This window comes from Quercus robur, chromosome 2 (assembly GCF_932294415.1).
Source record: "Quercus robur chromosome 2, dhQueRobu3.1, whole genome shotgun sequence".
NCBI classification, from domain to species: Eukaryota; Viridiplantae; Streptophyta; class Magnoliopsida; order Fagales; family Fagaceae; genus Quercus; species Quercus robur.
This window is the reverse complement of record NC_065535.1, coordinates 66047423-66068169: the sequence shown is the minus strand read 5'-3', so window position 1 is coordinate 66068169 and position 20747 is coordinate 66047423. Positions and strand designations below refer to the sequence as shown.

Sequence of the window (20747 nt, the reverse complement as noted above, 5' to 3'; positions counted from 1 at the left end):
TACAATAACAGAGGTCGCCCACGCACTGGTGCCTGGAGGGTGGGCAAATGATTCATGATGTACTGAATTCTTTGGAAAGCCTCCTGTTGTTCCGTTCTCCAGGTAAACTCAGTTCCCTTTTTTAACAGTTTGGATAAACCTGTCGTAACTAAAGCTAAACCAGGCACAAATCTCCTAATATAGGAGACCCTTCTCAGGAAGTTTTTGAGCTCCCTCATAGTAGTCGGTCTTTTCATTGTGGCAATGGCTGTGGCCTTGGCTAGATCTACACTTATGCTTTTGTGATGTACCAGAAACCTAAGGAACTTTCCAGCAGACACCCCGAAGGCACATTTCATGGGGTTCATGCATAGTTTGTACTTCTTGCATCTTTCAAAAACTTGCTCAAGTACTTGGAGGTGTCCTGATCTAGTTTTTGATTTGACCACAATGTCATCTACATAATCTTCCATCTCCTCATGTATCATGTCATGAAAGATAGCTGTCATGGTTCGCTAGTATGTAGCCCCCGCATTTTTGAGACTAAAGGGCATTACGGTGTAATAAAAGTTCCCAATTCGAATTCTGAATGCCGTTTTCTCTGCATCTTTGGCAGTCATGTGCATTTGGTTGTACCCACTGTACCCATCCATAAACGAGAACATAGAGCTTCCCGCAGCTGAATCTACAAGGAGGTCGATATTGGGCAAAGGGAACTCATCTTTTGGACACGCCTTGTTCAGGTTGCAAAAGTCCACACAGCAACGGATCTGACCATTTTTCTTCTTCATAGGTACAATGTTGGAAAGCCATTTGGGGTGTTAGATGGGTTTGATAAAGCCAGCTGTTAGCAGCTTTTTGACTTCTTGAATTATCTAAACTTCTACCTTGGTGTGAAAGACCCTAGCCGGCTGAACTGCTAGCCTTATTCCTGGGTCCACATTAAGAGAATGAACTACCAATCTCGGGTCTAAATCGGGCATTTCATCATAGGTCCATGCGAACACATCTCTGTATTTTTGGAGTAAGGCTACCAATTGTTCCCTTTTTTGTGCCATTAGTTGACTGCTAATAAAGACAGGCTTCTGGGATCCCGGCTCGATTCCTAAATTTATTTCCTTTAATTCTTCCTTAGGTTGAATTTGGGCTTCCTTGACTGGTTCTTCTAGGATTTCTTCTTGGGCCATCATGAAACTTGGTGGTCCGGGACCTTTCTGCGTAATGCATTCAGGTCCCGCGCATCTTCACAAACGATAAATCAACCTCTCTCCGGGTTCTCGCACCACCACACATTCGTGGGATCCTAGAGAGCTGAACTCCCTTTTTTGCCTTTTTCTTTCCAGAAGGTTTCTCAGGTCACGAGTGCCCCTGGAGTACCGGGGTGGGACTTTCATCATCTGGCTCTAACTCATCGTGAAATATCGTTTCTGCAAAGTTCACTTCTCCCTGACTGAAAGGGTTACGGTTGGCAGGGATTCTCACGGGCCTCTCATTCAGTCTCCCTTTAATGCATTGATGGTACGTAGTTGGAATAAGGCGATATTTATAGAGCCATGGGCGTCCCAACAATACATGGTAAGACACTTCTGCATTAATCGCATGAAACCTTGTCATGGCCACTATCGGCCCTACCCTTAAGGCTAGCTGTACGTACCCTTCTGTTGATTCCACTGACCACCCAAATCCTGTTATCTCCATGGGAGCCCCCAGGATTCTTTTGTCAACTAGGCCCACAGCTTCCAGGGTACTCAAGGCTATGAGATTGAGTGATGCCCCTGTGTCCACGAGTGCTCTTCTGATTTGGACACCATTTATAGTGGCCATCAAATAAAGGGGCCTACGGTGGTCCAGATGCTCAACCTCCATGTCCTCGTCAGTGAAGGTTATTGCATTAGTTGTCTCCAGGAAAACTTGACTAGCATGTGACTCTACTGTGAAGCATTCCATTCCCGAATCTGCTGCTATACTCATGAGAGATTCTGTGGCCACCCTTCTTGCTTCTGGTCCAAATCCTAGTTGGTTGAATAGCGACCTGAACTTGGGATTCTTCTGGAGGGTCCCGACTGTGCTTGGGTGGAAGGATCCTTCGGATTCTCCTGCTTCTGCCGGATTCCCGTGGATTACTACTGTTACCATCCCTTTCCCTTTATGGTTAGGCAAGGGGTTCCTTTACACTTCTGGCTCCTTCTGAGTGAGTTCCAGGGTTCCTTCTCTTAACTTTTTGTGAAAGAGTTTACGAAGGGTCCAACAATCCTTGGTGGAATGCTTGACATAATTATGGATCCTGCAAAACAAAGGGTTCTTCCTTTCTTCTTCAGTTGGTGGCCTGGACACAGTAAATGGCCTAACAACTCCATCTCCGATCCATTTGTTCAGGACATGGTTTAACTCCTCAACTGTACATGGGATCACCGGTGGTTCCTCGAACACCTTTCTGCTAGGCCTCTTCCTTTTCTCTCCCATTGATGCTGTCATGGCTTGGGATACTGGCATCCTTTTGTCCTCATATTTTGTGCTGTCCTTCTAGTTCTCTGTAACAAGTCAACAAACTGCATGATACATAGATTTTCGAGGTTGAGCCTGTAATCAAAAAGCATGTTGGATATGCATGTTTCTATGAGCTCCTTTTCTTCGTGGTCCCCATAGCAATCTAGGGACACATCTTCAAATCTTTTAATGAACTAGACGGGATCCTCTCCAGGTCTCTGTCTTACCATCTGAAGGTTCTGGAAAGTGATCCTGTCCTCATCGGGGTAATACTTGGCACAGAACCATCATTTCATCCCAGGTTTTGATGGACCCGGGTCTCAGTGTGGTGTACCAAGTGTATGCTCTATCCACTAAGGATTTAGCAAATTCCTTTAGACATAGTTCTCTGTCTCCTGCATAGGGGCCCATAGTGTGAATGAACCTACTCACATGTTCCACAACACTTCCATTTCTTCCATCGAAAGGATCAAGCTTTGGGGGTTCATACCCCTTGGGGTATGGCTTGCCAAGAAGTTTTGAAGGAAACGAGAGATACTGAGAGAATTGCTTAGGGATTCTCGAGAGTTTTTCCCGTTCTTACTCTAGGAGGGCACTGACATCTGCCAGTGTTAAGTATTGGGGGTTGGTTCTTCCTCCCACTACTGACCCTCCTTCTGGTTGCGTTCTATCTTGGTTACCAGCAGGGGGGACATTGTCCCTGATTTCCTGTGTCCTGCCTTCTTTGAGAAGGCGAACTTCTTGCTCTAGATCCTTCAACATTGCTGTCATCCGAGCCATAGGGTCTGGTTCTTGCCTTGTGTGCCTTTGTCCTAACACAACCTCCTGCTCTACCAGGGGTACCTCGCCTCTCTGTCTGGAAGCTACCTCGTTTTCTCCCACAGGCTCGGAGGCCATAGGCGGCACATTAGTTCCTTTGCTATTCCTTTGTCTTGGAGGCATGCTCTGCGAAGGGATTGCTTCTTCCCTCTTCTTTACCCAGTCCCCAGCGGAGTCGCCAAAATGTGAGAGTACTTTTTCCGTAACACTCAGGCCCAAGGATATCGGGCCGAATAGTTGTAGTTTGGTGGACTAGGCTTTGATTCACCGCAGGTAAAGGGCTGTTTAAGAATCAAGTGGTGCACAGGGCATGCTTCCTACAATACATACAAGCTGACAAACAAGGATATTTGTATTGAACAACAAATCAAAACAGCAAAGCAAATGCAGAGAACAAAATAATAAAAGCACAAAGTAACGGTTAGGGATCCTTAAATCAGTGGAAAGTATTTCATTGAATTTTCTTTATTATGATTACAGTTCACTCACTAAGACGTGATACAAGGTTCAAACAAGCTCAAAAATTACAGTCTTAAATGGTTATTCTCACCTTTAAGACTTGTAAAGTTTGATTCTTTTTGAATCCGAGTATGTGCTATAGTGGCTTTTTCTAGGATACCGGGAAGTAATTTTACTAATTTTCTCTGAGTTTTCTCTCCTTGACAGAATTTTATCAATGATTCTCCCGTTTTCAAATTCTCTTCATTTCTTCGCAATCATTCCCCTCCTTTTTATAGTGATATTTTGGAGTCCCAAGGGAGCCATTGGTTCTCCTGTTTTGTCCTCTGGTCACCAGAGCATGTATTGTGCCCATCGCTCAGCAGGTTCCGCTTCCTTGTTCTTCATCCTTTCCTTTCTTTTAGTTTTGTTTCTTTGAAAGTCTATGGCTGACTACCTATTTCGGAATATGTTGAGGTCATGCCTTTCTCGATCCAACTTTTGGCAGTTCTTCTTTATTTTTTTTCTCAGACGAGCGGAATCCCATTCTGCTGGTTTGAAAGTCTTCCGCTGCTATTCCCTTTTTTATACTTCTTCATTCTGGTTCCCCGAGGCGCTTTCCACTTGCATCATGAGAGGTCGCTGATTATTTCCTTTTTTCTTGCTGGGTCGTTTGGCGCTTGAGAAGGACGTGGCTTCTCCTCTGTTTCTTGTGTTTGTTTTCGTCTTTTTCTTTCGAACTGTCTTAATCTTTTGTTGACTGTGCTTACACGCCTAGGAGGATTCGAGCCTTTTGGTGGTCTCTGAGGATCCTAGCTCAGCTTTTCTTCTTCAATCCTCTGACATGGGCTTCTTTTCCTTTTCTTTCTTCTTTTCTCATAAGCTTCTGGGCTTCCCTTTTTCCTTCTTGATGCTTTTTTGGGCTTCAAGCCTCTTGGGCTTACCATTTCTTCTCTTTTTCGTGGCCCCCTTGCGTTTATTTCTTTGGGCTTGGGTACTATGATTTTTTAGACCTCAACAAATGTCATTGCTCCTTAGATGAATCTACTCTTTTTAATTGTTGTCCACCTTCTCGGTGACAAAAGAAATCATGTCTTACATTTTCTCCATTTTTTGTGACAAAACGACCTTTTCGAATTGTAAAACCATATTGATTTGCATAATTTTTATAGAAAATGAAACTCTCTTCTTCACTAAGAAAACATTGACCAACAAAAGGTTCAAACTCATTTTCTATTGAATTAATATCTTCATTTTCTTCAATAACTCCTATTTCTTCTATTGGATATTCATTCCAAATCACTATTTCCTCCCCACAAATGTCATTACTTTCTCTATCATTTGGTAGCTCATTTAAGTCAATACAATTCCTTGAAACACTTTGATAAATCTCACTTGCAATTACAATATCATTCATTTGTTCAATGTTGTAACAAGGATAAAAAAAAAAAAAAAAAAAATCAACATCATATTCAATTATAAATGAAATATAAACTATAAATAAAATAAAATAAAATAGTATACCTTCTTGAGGTAATTCATTTAAGTCAAAACAACTCATTAAAACTAATTGATGAATCTCACTTGCAACAAAATTCTCATCCATTGATTCTTCAATAATTTTAAAAAATGATAAATAAATATTAACATCATATTTCAATATATTTGAAAAATAAATTAAGAACAAAAGAAATATATGTATCTTATTTAAAATTTCTTGAACACTATATTCTTGTAAACATTTTTTAATCTTTCATTGAACTCATCTTTCTTTCTTGTCTTTTTGCTGAATATTAAACTCTGCTGAATATTGAACTCATCTTTTAGTTTTTTCTATGATATTGGTAAAGTGAGGGAGAAGAAAAAGTGTTTTTCTATGATATTGATAAAGTGAGGGAGAAGAAAAAGTATTGGTAAAGTATTGGTGGGAGATGGATGAAATAAGAATCGGAGGGAAATTGCAAAAGGTAAATTTTTGTCTAGTTAAAAAATTGTGAGGACATCGTAGTAATTTTAGCTTGCTAGATCCGGCCACATCAAAGGATTGTTGGCAAGATAAAAAAAAATCCCTGCCCAGCTAATTTCAAGTTTCCATGCAAGGGGGCCATCACCATCATTGGCATAACCGTGTGCCTAGCAAATGCCTTTCATTTGCCTTCTTGCCTAAATTATATTATAATAGGCTAATTTGTCTTATATGAATCATTGTTTGCCTGAGGTTTGTTTTCATTTGTTCACTCTTTGTACGAATTATGCCTGCAATTTGTTATTTTAAATAGGATTTTACTAATGTGTTTTTAGGGTTCATGTTAATTTTTATTTTTGAAAAAATTTTTTTTACTTCTTTAATTTTTTTAAAAAATATTATTTTCAAAAATAAAAAGTTTAACGTGTGACTTGCACACGTTAACCGGACGGTGGGATACAACATTATATATGCTTATGACCGTATAGTTATTCACGTGACTCTATAATCTCTTTTTCTGTGTTGGCTTTGTATTGTTTATTCTACAAAGTGATTGTCAGACTCTGATTTGGTTTTAGTGCATATTGCTTTTCTTTTGACATCTGTCCAAACCGCACCTAGATGGTGTCTCTTTGGTACTGTGTAGAATACTTTTGCACAGTAACTAGTTAGTTTCTTATAATTTATGTTCTATTATGCCTTAAAGTAATACTTGAATCAGGAGTGTTCACGGGTCGGACCCGGGTTGAGTTTGTGCCCAACTCGGACTCGACCCGATATTATCGGGTGGAGGAGATTTCGACCCGCAACCGACCTGCTTGAAGTTTCAGATCAAGCGAGTCGGGTTGTATCGGTTTTCGGGTGAGAATCGGTCTGTTTCAGGTTTTCCAATTCACTTGTTTTTGGCCGAGATCTGGTCGGATCTTGTCAGATATGGCCGGATCTAACGAGAGTTGGGCGAGATTCCTTTGAATCTATGAAAATTTGGCCAAGATTTAGCCGAGTCGAAGTCAGGCTTGAGTAGATCTGGGTTGGATTTGCCGGAATTAAGCATATCTGAGTAAGGAAAAGACTAGATCTTGGCTGGATTTGAGCTGATCTGAGTGAAGGACGCCTAAACGTGGCCAGATCGTCGTCGAGAAGCGCCAGATCGTCACCGGATCTACGTGATTTTCGTCATTCTTTGAGTTTTTGTCGGGCAGGTCGGGTGGCTCGGGTTTTTGAGGACTTAACCCGCCACTCGACTTGCCGGAGTCGGTTCTGACGGTTTGAGACCCGTCATCGACTCGTCGGAGGTGTCAGCCCGATCGTGATGGGTTGGTTCCGATCGGGTTGGTCGGTTCCGACGGGTCTTCGGTTTGCATGGACACCCCTAACTTAAATGCAGTGCTGTGTTTAACCAAAAAAAAGAATGTAGTGTCGTGTCAATTTTTTCTAGATTGTTGTGTAATATAAAAACAATGCTTCGATTGGATTTTGAGAATTCAATCCGATGGAGTTTTGTTTTGACAGAAATGTCGAATGAAATTGTGCCTGTTGTTGTCCCTATTACTGTTCCTGTTAATCATGGAGAATAGCTAGAGAAATTTAATGGTACTAAGTTTAAGAGATGGCAACAAAAAATGCTGTTGCATCTCACGACCCTGAATTTGGCAAAATTCTTGTATGAGAATGCTCCAAAACTCAAGGAAAATGAGACAAATAGGCAAGTGGTTGCTGCTGTGGAAGCATGGAAACATGCTGACTTCCTCTGCAAAAACTATATTCGGAATGGATTGGACAACACACTGTATAGTGTGTATAGTTCAATCAAGATAGCAAAAGAGTTGTGAGATTCCTTGGATAAGAAATACAAGACAGAAGATGCTGGAACTAAAAAGTTCATTGTGGGCAAACTTCTAAATTACAAAATGGTGGATTCCAAAATTGTGCTTAGTCAAGTGCAAGAGCTACAGGTAATCTTACATGAAATATATGCTGAGGGTATGTCTATAAGTGAATCATTTCAAGTGGCTACTATCATTGAGAAATTGCCTCCATCTTGGAAAGATTTCAAAAATTACCTGAAGCATAAGCGCAAGGAGATGCGGCTAGAAGACTTGATTGAAAGATTGAGAATTGAGGAAGATAATCGTTCTTCAGAAAGAGTCGTAGGGAATCACTACATGGAATCTAAAGCAAACATTGTGCAGTGTAATAAGAATAAGAGGAAGTACTTTGGTGAAAGCTCAAAGCAAGGAACTAGTGGGGGTAACTTTACAAAGTTCAACGGAAAATGCTTTGTGTGTGGCAAGATGGGGCATCATGCTAAGGATTGGCATAAGCGTCAAGATCAAGGGACCAATAAAGGCTCTCAAGCCAACATTACTGAAGTGGAAAATCTTTCTAAAGATGTGGATGATATAGCCCTTTCTGCAGTGATTTCTGAAGTGAACTTAGTAGGAGGAGATACCAAGGAATGGTGGATGGACACTGGGTCTACTCACCATGTATGTATAGATCAGAATCTGTTTTCTTCATACCATCCTGTGGACAATGGAGAAGAAATATTCATAGGAATTCCTCAACCTCTAAGGTTGTAGGAAAAGGAAAGGTAATATTGAAGATGATTTTAGGCAAGAAACTTACTTTGAATGATGTGCTGCATGTGCCAGATATTCGTAAGAATCTTGTTTCTTGCTCACTGTTGAGTAAGAATGGTTTCAAATTGGTCATTAAATCTAACAAGTTTGTGCTCACAAAGAATGGCATGTACGTGGGAAAGGGTTATATGAGCAATGGGCTATTCAAAATTAATATAGAGTAAATTTGGATTTTTTGCAAGTGTTGATTTTTTTGAGAATAAACGGTAGATTTTTTTCAAAGAAAGAATAAATAAAGAACAAGGCAGCATCAAGGAGAGCCAAAGAAAACTGTACTAGCTACAGAGCTTTCCCTACACCTATTAAAAACAACAGCTATATGCAAGGTTACATCAAGGAGAGCCAAAGAAAAACAAGTCTATCTTACAAACTCAATACAAGCTTCCATAATTAGCTTCCAAATATTCTATAGCATGGGCTGCAGCAGACCTGGCTAGAAAAGAGGGGTCAGGACGTGGAGTACCGTAGTGAGCTTCATTCTGCTTATTCCAAATCATCTAACTGGTTGTGAAAAATATTGCAATCTTTGGGTCATTTTTTCTTTGCATAATTTGATCAACCACATCCACAAATGAAAGATTTGTGCAATGAGACATGGTCCCCCTTTATAAGCATGTGGACTTCCAAACCATATCACTGTTTTGTAAAATTGTCTCTTTGCAATAACTATTTGTTGACCCAATGTTATATTATGCGTTTAATGAACATATGTGATTATGATCATTGATAACATTGAGTGGAATTGAAATGGTTCTGCAAAACGGTGACGTGTGGTGCGAATGGTGCAATACATTTGGACGAAACAAAGAAGAAATGAAAGAAAATTTGTAAGCCACAATGAATTACAGAAAAGTCAAATAATTTTTTTTTTATAATTCTTTAAACGTGGGGGTGTTTTCTTAAAAAGGAGGTGGCTTATTTAAAGAGGTTTTGATTGAGATACAAAACAATGACATGAGAAATATGCTACCTATTTTTAAATGTGTAATTACCAATTAAGTGTTTTGGTAGTATACGTAGTGTGCGTTTGGGAAGTGCGTTTGCGTTTCCCAAACGCACGTTTTGAGTTTTCAGCTCTTTTTTTTTTTTTTTTCTTTTTTTTCACGCATTTCTGGCCAATTTTTTTACTGTTCAGTCACTGTTGCGGCTACTGTTTATGAACAGTAGCCGCAATATTTGACTTTTTCCTGTGAACAGTGCATGGTGTGCACTGTTCATGGATCCACAAATTACATTTTTTAGCAATTTTTTCATTAAAAATGGGTCCCACGGTACTATTCACACATTTAAAAATTATTTTGCTATAGTGTTTTTCAGTTTTCAGTTTCAGTTTTCAGTTTTCAGCTGTATCCAAACGGACTAATAGTAATGGTAGGTCTTGACATATTCATCAGAGACATATTACCATGAGGCAGTTGCTCTCTAATGGAAGTACTTCCAGATTATAAAACGGATCCGTAATAAATTAATTGTGTGGAGAGCTAGTAAACTGCTCATCGAGGGGAATGAGGTTAAAGCCTATTAACTAAAAGTCTCCAGGATGGCAACCCAACCTAGCTGACTGGAGATCCCAAGATCTAGGTTCAAAGGGACAATCGAATTATGGAGACTATTATTTTATCACTATGGAGATAGCATTTTCCTCCCATTCCTATGATGAAATAGTGATGTCTGTAAGCGATGTTTAGGGTAAGCTTTGTTTTTAATGATTCTTATATCTTGGAATTCCGAGTGGGGTGTAGCAGGATACTTTTAATAAGAATCACCTATATGAGTGTGAAGTGGGCCGCTTCCATGAGAGTTTTTAAGACTGAATTCTCTAGAGCACTTCATGAATTTACCAGGATATGTTCAGGGCTGAAATGAATACAATTATAAGAATCGAAAAATGTCCAAAAAGGAGCTGTGTGAATTCTATTGTCTTGGTATACATAAACGGCTGAACAGTTTAAGACATCATGTTCATTGGTTAGCTAGTATATCCGATAGTCTTTCACAAAGGAAAGTTCAAAGCCACAAGCTACTTCTCCCGATACAGTAACTTTTCTTCTACTCTCCTTTATGTCTGCATCATCATTTGCATTGCATTTTAATCAATTTCTATTCATTGTTGAAAAAATAGTATGGAGTGAATAAGAAATTGATGTTTTCTATGTTCACTTGAAGATGTTATTATAAGTGGTGAAAATCATTGAGTCTCACATTGGAAATAATAGAAAATATGAGCTTTGGGTTGGATATTAGGTTGGGCTTTAGGCAATGTGTGGACTAAGCCCACTTTTCCAATTAATAATAATATTTTAGGGTAAATTCCACAAACCTACCCTGAGGTTTGTGATAATACCAATTAGGTCCAGAACATTTTAAAACCCACCAATTTGGTCCTAAAAAGACAACTCTGCCCCTAAACATACAAACTCTCTATTCTCTCTCGTCTCTTTCACTCTCAAACCTCTCTCTGACCGAAAATACCCAACCCAAATCTCTAAATCCAAAAGAACAATACCAAAATCCCACTAAAAGTCCCCTGAAAATGCTACAAAAAAGCACATAAAAATCACTCTTTCAAAACCCATTAATCCGCTTGTAAACCCCATTAAAATCTCCAGAAAAACCTAACAAAAATCCTCATAACTTTGAATTTAGCTCTAAAAGGCCTTTTTCCCGATTGACCTTCATGGAATCTGGCACAACCACAACCACAATAACGACCGTCGATCATGATCATGATCACAATCACGGCGATGGCACTGCAATCTCAGACGTCCACCAGGACGTCATCAAGACCCACATCCTCACTAGGCTCGACGGCGCCACCCTCGCCTCTACCTCCTGCGCCTCCTCTCACTTGCACGCTCTCTCCACCGAAGAACAGCTCTGGCGGGAAATCTGCTCCTCCACGTGGCCTTCCATCGACGACCCATGTGTCCGCCTAGTCATCTCCTCGTTCCCTGGTGGGTACTGTTCTTTTTTCTCTGACTCATTCCTACTCCTCCACCACCGCTCTCCGCCGAAGCATCATCATCATAACCGTCCGTTTCTGGCCGAGATAATCTCCGCCGTTGATTTTCACTACAAGGAGAGTCTCATTTTCTCGAAGGTCCAAGAGAATGAGACCAAGTCTGATTGGTTTCACCGATTAGAGAGAGAGTTCTAAGAAAGAGAACTCAGAGAAGAGTGTTGACAGAGAGGGAGAGTAACGAGACAGGAAAGAGAAAGAAGAGATAATAAAAATTAGGGACAAAATGGTCTTTTAGGATGAAATTGGTAGGTTTTAAATTGTGTTGGACCTAGTTGGATATTATGACAAACTTCAGGGTAGGTTTGTGAAATTTACCCAATATTTTATTATTGAGTCAGTTATTGAGTGAGTCAGCCTGTGCACAGCAGTTGTCATTGAAACAAAATGCGTATTCAGTAACGTATAAGTTTCATAGTCCTTCATTCATAAAAAAAACAACTTTTCAGAAAAAACTCTTAAAGTGAGAATATATATATATATTTTTTTCATTCATTTTTGTGTCAAAGAGAAAGAAAGAGGCATTGAGTAGTTCGCAGAGCACGACCTTGTGTGCTTTGTTTTCATGCCGTAGATCATTTTATCCTAAGAGACAGACGTCCACGAGTCTCAAAACACCACAGTGATTGTGTGAGGTGCGAAATCTACTTTAAGGAGATTGTATAAAACACAAGATTTGATCTCAATTGTTCAACCTTTCACGCATTGTTCATCCTTTCCTACATCTGGTCTCTGAGTTTTTAATTATTTGCAGATTTCTATTTATATATATTTAATATTTATTTATTACTTTTGCTATCACATCTATTTGTGTTATTACTTATTCTTAAATATGTGTATTGTTCCTTTTACTTTATCACAAAAGTAAATTATTGAAATATATCCAACAATACACATACACTAAGCAGTGGTTGTGAGAAAATATAATAAGAATATTACAATCATAATCAATTTGTCCATGAAATTTGCAGAGTATACCATAGCACTAAAAAAAAAAAAAAAAAAAAAAAAAAAGCAAGAAGAGAAACAAAATTACATGAATTAAAAAAACTCAAAAAGCGGCCAAACCGAGTTACCCATGTAATTTGTCTCTCATGAAGAGTGCTTTAGCCGTCTGATCACTTGAAACAAAGTACCACCATGCATAAAACCTGGCTCAAAATGATCAGCCAAAATATTTCCCAAGTACTTTTCTTAATTTCCTTTCACGTTCAAAACGGGGTTTAATTCACGCATGCATGCATGCAATTATTTATGGTTTCCTTCTAGCCGTGGACATGGGGTTTCCATCAAATAGCTCATCAATGTAGTTCTCTAAATCTTCAGGCTGGAATTTTATGTACTTCTCTGTTTGTCTCCCTGAGTCCAAGAACTGCGAGAACCTCCCTAAGAACGACCTGTACGCCGGTATCACCACCGCCGATATCGAAACCCGAAGCTCCGACTGAAGCTGCTCGTCACTCACCACCCACGAGCTCTGCGTCCTGTGTATCTCGTCGAACATCTGGTTGAAACTCTTGAACCTCTCTTTGAGAACCGGCTTCGCCACTTTCCCGTGGACAGGGTTCAAACCCTCGTGGTTTAGACAACCCAGTAGCTTATTCCACGTCTCTCTCTGGTAATTCTTGTGGTACTGCCTTAGATCCGACGACCGCTTTCGGCACCACGTGTCGCCCATCACCGAGTAGATCTCTGCTGACCCTTTGATCTTCTGCAAGATATAGCGTCCATTGTTCATCATGAAGATATTGCTCAATGCAACGTCTTTGTACAGCTTGGCCTTCCCTTCTAGATTGGTGTCCAACAAATCCATCACAGTCATCAATTGCACAGCAAAGGGTGTTTGGTTTTCATTCTCATTGTCCATACTGTTCATGAAACCATGTTGTTGTTGTTGTTGTTGTGTATCGCTGCATTCTTCGAAAGGAGGACGATTTGTCGAGTCGATTTGTTCGATCTTAGAATGTTCATTGAATACTTGCTCCAACGTTTCCTTGTACTCGCACGCGTACTTTAGGTAATTCATCGTGTAGCGAGTCAATGGATGAACTGCACCGCCAGGAACCGGAGTTTTCGCGGTATCGGCCTTGATTGAGTTCTCGAGATCACAGAATATGAATATCGCCGCCTCGCCGAGGCGGCTCCGAGCGGTGTTGGTCTCTGTTTTGAGCTCATTCTCGCACTCGTCCTCAAACAAACCGTCCATGGCCGGAACCGTGTCGCGCAAGGTCTCGTAGATGTCGAGGAACTTGAACAGTTTCTCGGCGGAGCGTTTTGTCATGGCGATGCCCTCGACGAAATTGAGAAGCTGGATGAGAATCCCGCGGGTGAGGTTGCTGAAGAGGCTGGCGGAGATGGAAGGAAACTCGGCGGAGAAGACTCGATCGGCTAGGGTTTTCTCGCCGGGAAAGTACACGGTGGCGCACTGCTTGAAGGCTTTGATCCACGTGGCGATCTCTCGCTCCAGCGATTCCCAGTTCATCCTCTGAACCTCGTCGATGCTGTATTTCTCGAACCCTAGCCTCTGGATGCTCTCTTCGAACGCGTTCCTTCTCGACATTATGTAGATTTGGCAGCACTCGGACTCGTAGCCGCCTGAGATCATTTGCTTCGCTATTTTGCTCAGGCCGGAAACGACGTCGTCGGAGTAGCCGGGGAAAGCCTCCGGTTCGGCTGATTCGGATTCGGACTCTGCGGTTTTCGATTCCTCGAGAAGAAACCGAAACTCCTCTTCCAAATACGACATCGCTCGCTGTTGAATCCCTCCGATGCGATTGATCAGAGAGCCACGAGACTCCGATTTCTCCTCCTCCGGTTTCAGTTCCTGAAGCGATTTCGTCAGCTTGGAAACCCGATCCAGAGACTCGAGAAAAGCCGAGTCCTCATCGGGAACCTGGCACCACTTGGCTCTTCCTTCGCCGGAAAGTTTCTGCTCCACGAGATCCAAGTATTTCTCCACCAACTCAGGAACCTCCACCGAAACGTCGTCGCTCGTCAGAGACGACAGAAACTTGTCGATATCCTCGGAAGCTTTCTCGAGGTCAAAATGAGGAACAGATTCTTCAGTCTGTGACTCTTCATTCTTGATCTCCTTTGCCTCGGAATCAAGTTTTGGCTCTGCGTCGTCTTTGGCTTCCGGCACCGGCGAAATGCCGGTATGGTCTTCAGGAAGGTGGTTGTTGTTCTCCATGGTATTGAAACTGTGAATTTTCTTTGGTTTTAGGAACGAAAAACAAAGTGAAAGAATAGAAAATATGCGAAAACAAAGCAGAATTATCCGAATACCATTATTTCTTCTTTCAGTCCTTAAAGAATTTGAAATGGTCGTAGTAACAATGGCGGAGATCGAGGAGCGAATGTACGGACACAAATGAAGGTTAGAAATTAAAAAAAAAAAAAGATAAGAGAGAGAGAAAATTAGTTAGTGTTTGTTTGGAAACGTTGACTGGTCTTTTGTCGAGGTGGCAGTGGGTAACGCGCACCCACCACTCTCCATTATGGGCTCGGGTTTGAGGTTAATGAGCCGGGATCCGGCCCAACTGTTGTCGGCAAAAAATCGAAAACGCTTTTCCTTTTTAATTTTTTTTTTTAAATAATAAAAGAATAAAATTGTCTTATAAAAATCAGATCCAAATCCAATAGCTTCCACCACCGACCCACTCACACTGAAAAAATGGGATTGAGAAGGAGAAGAGTGAGGAGAAGGTCATGTTTGATTGTGTGTGCGTTTTGCATTGGTATGGGGCTGCTGATGCTTTCTCTGAGAACCGTTGATTCTCCTCCAAATCCAACCGATGTTGATTTTCCAGTGAAGCTCGAAGTTCAAGAAGAGAGCTCGGGTCCCGTGAGCGGTGGCGATGCGGAGGATGAGGTTGTGGGGAAGATAGGAGGAAAGTCGGAGACTGAGAGATCATGCGCCACGGTGGAGGAGATGGGAGAGGCATTTCATGGAGGGTTCTGGAATGAAAGCCTCCGAGTCAGAAGAATTATTCAGAACCACTTTGCTCTAAATGGTACAATTTTTTTTTTTTTTTTTTTTTTGGGGGTATCTTCATTTCTTTATGTTGAGCTGGATTTGTGTTTGGTTTCAGACCCAAGTTTGAGAATCAAAAGAAAAAAATAATTGCTTTTAACCTGTAGCTGATTACTTTTAAGGTTTTAATCAAATTAGGTGCACTGTTTAAAGCAAGTAATACACTTACTTTCATGGAGGGTTCTGGCAGGTGGGGTGAATTACTTCTATTGTATTACATATGATATGTTATTATATGCTGGTGGTGAGTGGTCTTATATACATTTCAATACCTTAGTTTTGTTATTGCACTTCAATAAGGGTAATGTTCTAGTTTTCTTTTGTGATTAGAGTAGGCTTTTGTATAAGGTTGGTGAACTTGGAAGCATTTGGGAATGATTAAGTAGTTGCTTATCTAGTGTGAGTTCCTCCCAAGCTTAAGTACAGTTTGGTATAAGTAAAATGTTATGATGCTAAGTGGGATAGAGAAGGGTTTCGCGGTGTGGCATAAAGGGTTATATAATAGAAGTGAGTAAATTGGATTGCTTCCATAATTTTCATGAGGAATGTTAGTTACAATCACAACATAAATTTAATTAAAAAATTCAGAGCTAGTAGGCATTGTACCTTTAGTTTCAAAATTTCTGAGCATACCTATAGCTATCCTCATGCTCATGGTTTTTTTTTTTTTTTTGGTATACGATGTATTGTAATCCAGTTTACAATAAGAATATCCCTTTTAGATGCCATTTTTCCTATAAAATTTATATTTTGAGTCTCTTACTATTGGGACCATGTAATGATCTTATTAGGAGTATGGAAGGAAAAGTTTTGAATGAAAATCAAATAACACCTGGATGCACATTAGTTTCAATGCTGCTGCCAGAAGAAATTGGATTTGCACCTTAACAAATTGTATATCTTGTGCCACAGAAGAAACTGTCTCCAACCGTTTCAATAGATTTATGCTTCAGGCATTCTTAACTACTTTTTGTTCCTTTGAATTTTCTTAAGTTGTATAGAAGCTTCCTTTGCATTCATTTAATATCTATAAATATTGATCCAATGATTTTCTATATATTTCTTTTTATTGGTCATTGACATCATCATTATGTGCCTTTGTAATGGTATGTGAAGCATGTCATTTCATTATGAGAAACTTGTGCTTCCTGGAAAACCACTTGTGTAGAAATTTGTGATGGAGAGAGAGAGAGGGAGAGAGAGAGAGAGAGAGAGAGAGAGAGAGAGAAGACATGAGAGGATATGAATTTCAGCCTTGTGGCCTACATACACTGGAAAAGAGCCCAAATGAGTCCATAATTATAATGGAGATTACACTCAAAAGTCAATGATAATTTTGAATATGAATTGCATATTGATTGCTTCAATCCTACAATTTTCTTTAGCAATCAATCTCTTGATTTATTAACCAATCTCTGGCAATTAATGTCTTGATTTGGCCATCACTGACATGGACAGGACAGTGAATTATACTTCTTAACAACTTGTGAGACTTAGAAGGTCACATGGTTAACTTTATCTCAGGTGCTTCAAGAGTGCGAAGTCTTCCTCCGGAGCAGTTCTGCAGACATGGTTTTGTGATGGGGAAATCATCTGAGGCAGGTTTTGGAAATGAAATGTACAAGGTCCTAACTGGTGCAGCACTAAGTATAATGTTGAACCGGTCTTTGATCATCGGGCAAACCAGGCATATTGGTCTTTCCTCAAGCCTTTCTGTTCTGTATCATTATGTTGTTTTTATTATTCTTCCCTTAACAACCTGAATTTTCTGAAAGGCTGATGCTGTGGTTTATGCTTTTATCATTGCATTATACAGTATTTGGCTTCATGGTCCGGTTAACTTTGAATGTTTTAATCAGTTTACTGGGATAGTGTAATCCACAGAAGGTGAAATGTCTTAGAATGCAATCTTCCTTGGAAGCATTTTACATATATGTTGTCCAATTTCTGGGGTTTGCTCTTCATTTTTTTTTTTTTTTTTGGGAGTTGGTGGGTTTGTGTGTGTGTGTTTTTTTTTGTGGGGGGGGGGGGGGGGGGAGCACTTAATTAGAACAGCATATTAGAGTCCAGGACTGACACAGAGATATATATTATATGCAATTGCTGTATTGTTAATGCATTTCATTGATCTGAATTTTTCTTTGCTTCTGTCTTTAGGAAGAAATATCCTTTTGGTGATTACATTTCTTACTCGAACCACACTTTTACCTTGAAAGAAGTCAAGCATCTGTGGAGACACAATGGCTGTGAGAAAAAATATAAAAGGCATCTGATTATGAGGACTGATGATTTTGAGAAGCCATCTGAAACAAATGTCCTCTGTAGCGATTGGCAGAAATGGAAGCACCCAATCATTTGGTAAAGTGAACTTTTGCTAATAATCAGTCACTCATGATCAGCAATCATCACTTGACTTTAACCTCAGTGCTGCAGGTTGCAAGGTACCACAGATGCAACGGCAGCTCAATTTTTCTTGAAGAACATACACCCTGAGATGAGGAATGCTGCTTCTAATTTATTTGGACAGCCAGAGTCTCTCCAATCTCGGGCTAACGTGTTTGGGGAGCTGATGAAAGTCCTCATATCTCCTACAAAAGATGTAGAGGAAGCAGTAAATTGGGTTATTGGGGGTGGGGTGGATCCTGATATCTCATTGCACATGCGGATGCTTATGAATAGGTATTGCAACTTACAGTCAATTCCTTGACTGGGAGCAGCTACTCATAATTTTTTTTCCCTGATCTGTGGCTCTGGTAGTAAAGTGTGGCAGGTTGGGCTTAGAATAAGTCTTAGTTTCACATCTTACATATGTATACGTGTGGGTGTGTGTGATTAATAACTGAGGTCTATGAAATAGGGTTTCCTCATTATGAACTAATGATTTTACTGTAATGCACTTGATATCACCGTATACAAAATAGATCCTAGCAGAAGAATGAGAACCCTTATGGAAAGGAATAGTTCCAGAAAAATGGTGACCAGGTTTGCTTGATAATTGCACTAGTTATTTGTTCGTGTAATTATTATGAACAACTTGTAGTTTATAATTTTTGCACATGGAATGCTCCTGGATTCTTCCAAGGGATCTTTTTGTAAATGTGTTCTTTTAGTCTGGAAATCAACCAGAAATTGTGTTAAATATTTGGGAAAAGAAAGGTACTAATTTATTAAATTTTTTTGTTTGTCCCTTCATACTTGTTAGGAACAACAATATGTACAATGCTTTAAGAAAGCACACAATTTTTACATGATGAATGAACATGCTTAAAATGCTGTGGAATGTTCAATGTGCTCCAAGGGTATGACTTTATAACTGATATTGATTACGTACAATGCTTTAATAAAGCTCACACTTACAGATGCTTTTACATGATGAATGAACATACTTAAAATGCTGTGGAATGTTCAATATGCTCCAGGGGTATGAATTTAACTGATATTGATTCGGGTTCTTGTATTCTATATTTCAGATCTGTAAGAGCTGTACGAGCTGCATTGAATTGCGTCAGAAAAGCCATACGCATACGAAACCTCATGTCAAGACCAAAGGTGGTATTAGTGTCGGATAGCCCCTCTCTTGTAAAAAGTATCAAACCAGATTTAAGTGAATTTGCAGAGGTAATTTAGGCCGTGTACCAAATCATAAAGCCAACACATCATTCTCGATATGTATATGCCATCCATACAGGTCAATCCAGTCAAAGTTAAAACTTCTTTTCAATAAATGATGCCCTTTATTCTGGTTATATTTGTAACCATCATAACTTGAATACCTAGTCAAATTGTCACCAAAATTCATTACTTCTCACTTTCTCCATCTCTCCTAGATCCAAGTTGCAGTTTATTATATATATTCTTGTACCTAGTTTCAGTTGACCTCTAAACCCCATATCAGTTACACCATGCAAATGTCTGATATGCACATTTGATTTTAATTCATCAATTCTTTTCCCAGGTACTTCATTTTGATTTTAAACTTTTCAAAGGGAATATATCTAGTGGCGAAAATGGATTGCATAATTTAGATTTTAGGGTGAAGGATTGGGGCCCCGCACCTAGATGGGTCGCATTTGTGGACTTCTTTCTTGCATCACGTGCTAAGTATGCTGTTGTCTCTGGGGCTCACAGGCGTGTTGGGACTACCTATGCTCAGTTAATAGCTGGGCTGGCTGCAGCATACAGTCTTGGTAAGTCTTTCATTCCTTGATCTGTATTTGTGTTATTCATATGTGATCGGATGTAAACTTTCTGGTCTAGTAGTTAAATTGGTCGTCATAATCTTTCAGAGGAGAATTCTACGGGACCAAGTTTTTCATTCTTAAGTAGCTTCCAAGGTAATTTGTTAGAAGAAGGTTTAAGGCTTCAGGTTGGATGGGGACATGTCTGGAACAGATTTGCTGGTCCATTGAGTTGTCGTCACCAGCCCAGTCAATGTGCTTTTACACCGCTTCTGCCTCCAGCATGGTGGGAAGGACTTTGGCAGTCCCCGATTCCACGGGATATCCGTAGGTTGGCTGCCTATGGTATCCAATTGTCTGGCTTTGGAACTGTTGATGAAGATTATCTTCAGTCATTCTGTAAGTCAAGAAAAACTGTTGTGAAAACTGTACCATTCATTTTGTAATAGTTGGAGTTGCATTTTTTATTCTTCTTATCAACGTAACCATAATGATGAGAGAATTTTAGTTCAACTTCTTTCCAAATCCATTTCTATTGTTGTGAAAACTGATGTAGCTCAATAGCTAGATTTTTGGGGAGCTAATTTGTTTCTCTCAACTTATCACAACCACCACAAAACAAGTAGACCCACGAGACTTGTGTGAGTTGCATTGCGTGTGTTTTCATAATTAGAACTCTGCACTAAGATTTGGTAACGATATGGAACACTAAAAATTTATGTTGTAAATTCCTCGTAGGTATCACAAAAAATTTATATCAATCACAGTTACGATACCAAATCTAAAGCAAAAAACAATAACATTAAGATTTGGTAACGGTGTGGAAAATTAATGCTGAACATCTTCAATGAAAAAGCCACTTCAAGGATCTAGTCTCATTAGAAAATCTTTTTTTATTTATTTAAATTTTTTTTTTAATAATGGCAAAAAGAATCTTTGAGTTCACGATGATGAATACAAAGGAATAAAAAATACAAAGAAATCAAATGGGAGGTCTAAGAGAAGCTAGGAATTCAATAGTGGATGAACAATCGGTGAAATCCTAACACCTTGACTGATCAAAAAGAGTGTCATTTTAATTGACCCAAGGAGTACTCGGTGTTCTCAAACAAACGATGATTTTGTTCCTTTCCAAACAACTCACATCAAGCACCCAGAATTTGAGTTCCAAATATCCAAACCATAC

At 39.8% G+C, this 20747-nt stretch overlaps 3 protein-coding genes across 3 annotated transcripts; 2 read left to right on the top strand and 1 right to left on the bottom strand.

Annotated features, from left to right (window-relative positions):
• The first annotated feature begins 11008 nt into the window (after positions 1–11008).
• On the top strand, positions 11009–11488 carry LOC126702078 (F-box protein At2g27310-like). Its single transcript, XM_050400696.1, has one exon. The coding sequence runs from the start codon at positions 11009–11011 to the stop codon at positions 11486–11488; it is 480 nt and encodes a 159-aa protein (XP_050256653.1).
• An 868-nt stretch (positions 11489–12356) lies between these two features.
• LOC126714557 (exocyst complex component EXO70B1) lies at positions 12357–14706 on the bottom strand. The gene has a single exon (XM_050414754.1). The coding sequence runs from the start codon at positions 14538–14540 to the stop codon at positions 12603–12605; it is 1938 nt and encodes a 645-aa protein (XP_050270711.1). The 5' UTR covers positions 14541–14706; the 3' UTR covers positions 12357–12602.
• Positions 14707–14976: 270 nt separating this feature from the next.
• LOC126714556 (uncharacterized) lies at positions 14977–20074 on the top strand. Its single transcript, XM_050414753.1, has 7 exons — positions 14977–15363; positions 16908–17070; positions 17541–17741; positions 17817–18062; positions 18854–18932; positions 19339–19570; positions 19670–20074. Exons 1-7 carry the CDS (start codon positions 15024–15026, stop codon positions 20005–20007), a joined length of 1599 nt encoding a protein of 532 aa, XP_050270710.1. The 5' UTR covers positions 14977–15023; the 3' UTR covers positions 20008–20074.
• Positions 20075–20747: the final 673 nt, after the last annotated feature.

Bases quoted from the DNA above. Each gene is read 5' to 3' on its own strand.
- LOC126702078 (XM_050400696.1), top strand. From the start codon at position 11,009: ATGGAATCTGGCACAACCACAACCACAATAACGACCGTCGATCATGAT.
- LOC126714557 (XM_050414754.1), bottom strand. From the start codon at position 14,540: ATGGAGAACAACAACCACCTTCCTGAAGACCATACCGGCATTTCGCCG.
- LOC126714556 (XM_050414753.1), top strand. From the start codon at position 15,024: ATGGGATTGAGAAGGAGAAGAGTGAGGAGAAGGTCATGTTTGATTGTG. The intron at 18,063-18,853 runs GTATTGCAACTT...TCTATATTTCAG, and splicing joins ATGCGGATGCTTATGAATAG to ATCTGTAAGAGCTGTACGAG. The intron at 18,933-19,338 runs GTGGTATTAGTG...TTCTTTTCCCAG, and splicing joins ACCTCATGTCAAGACCAAAG to GTACTTCATTTTGATTTTAA.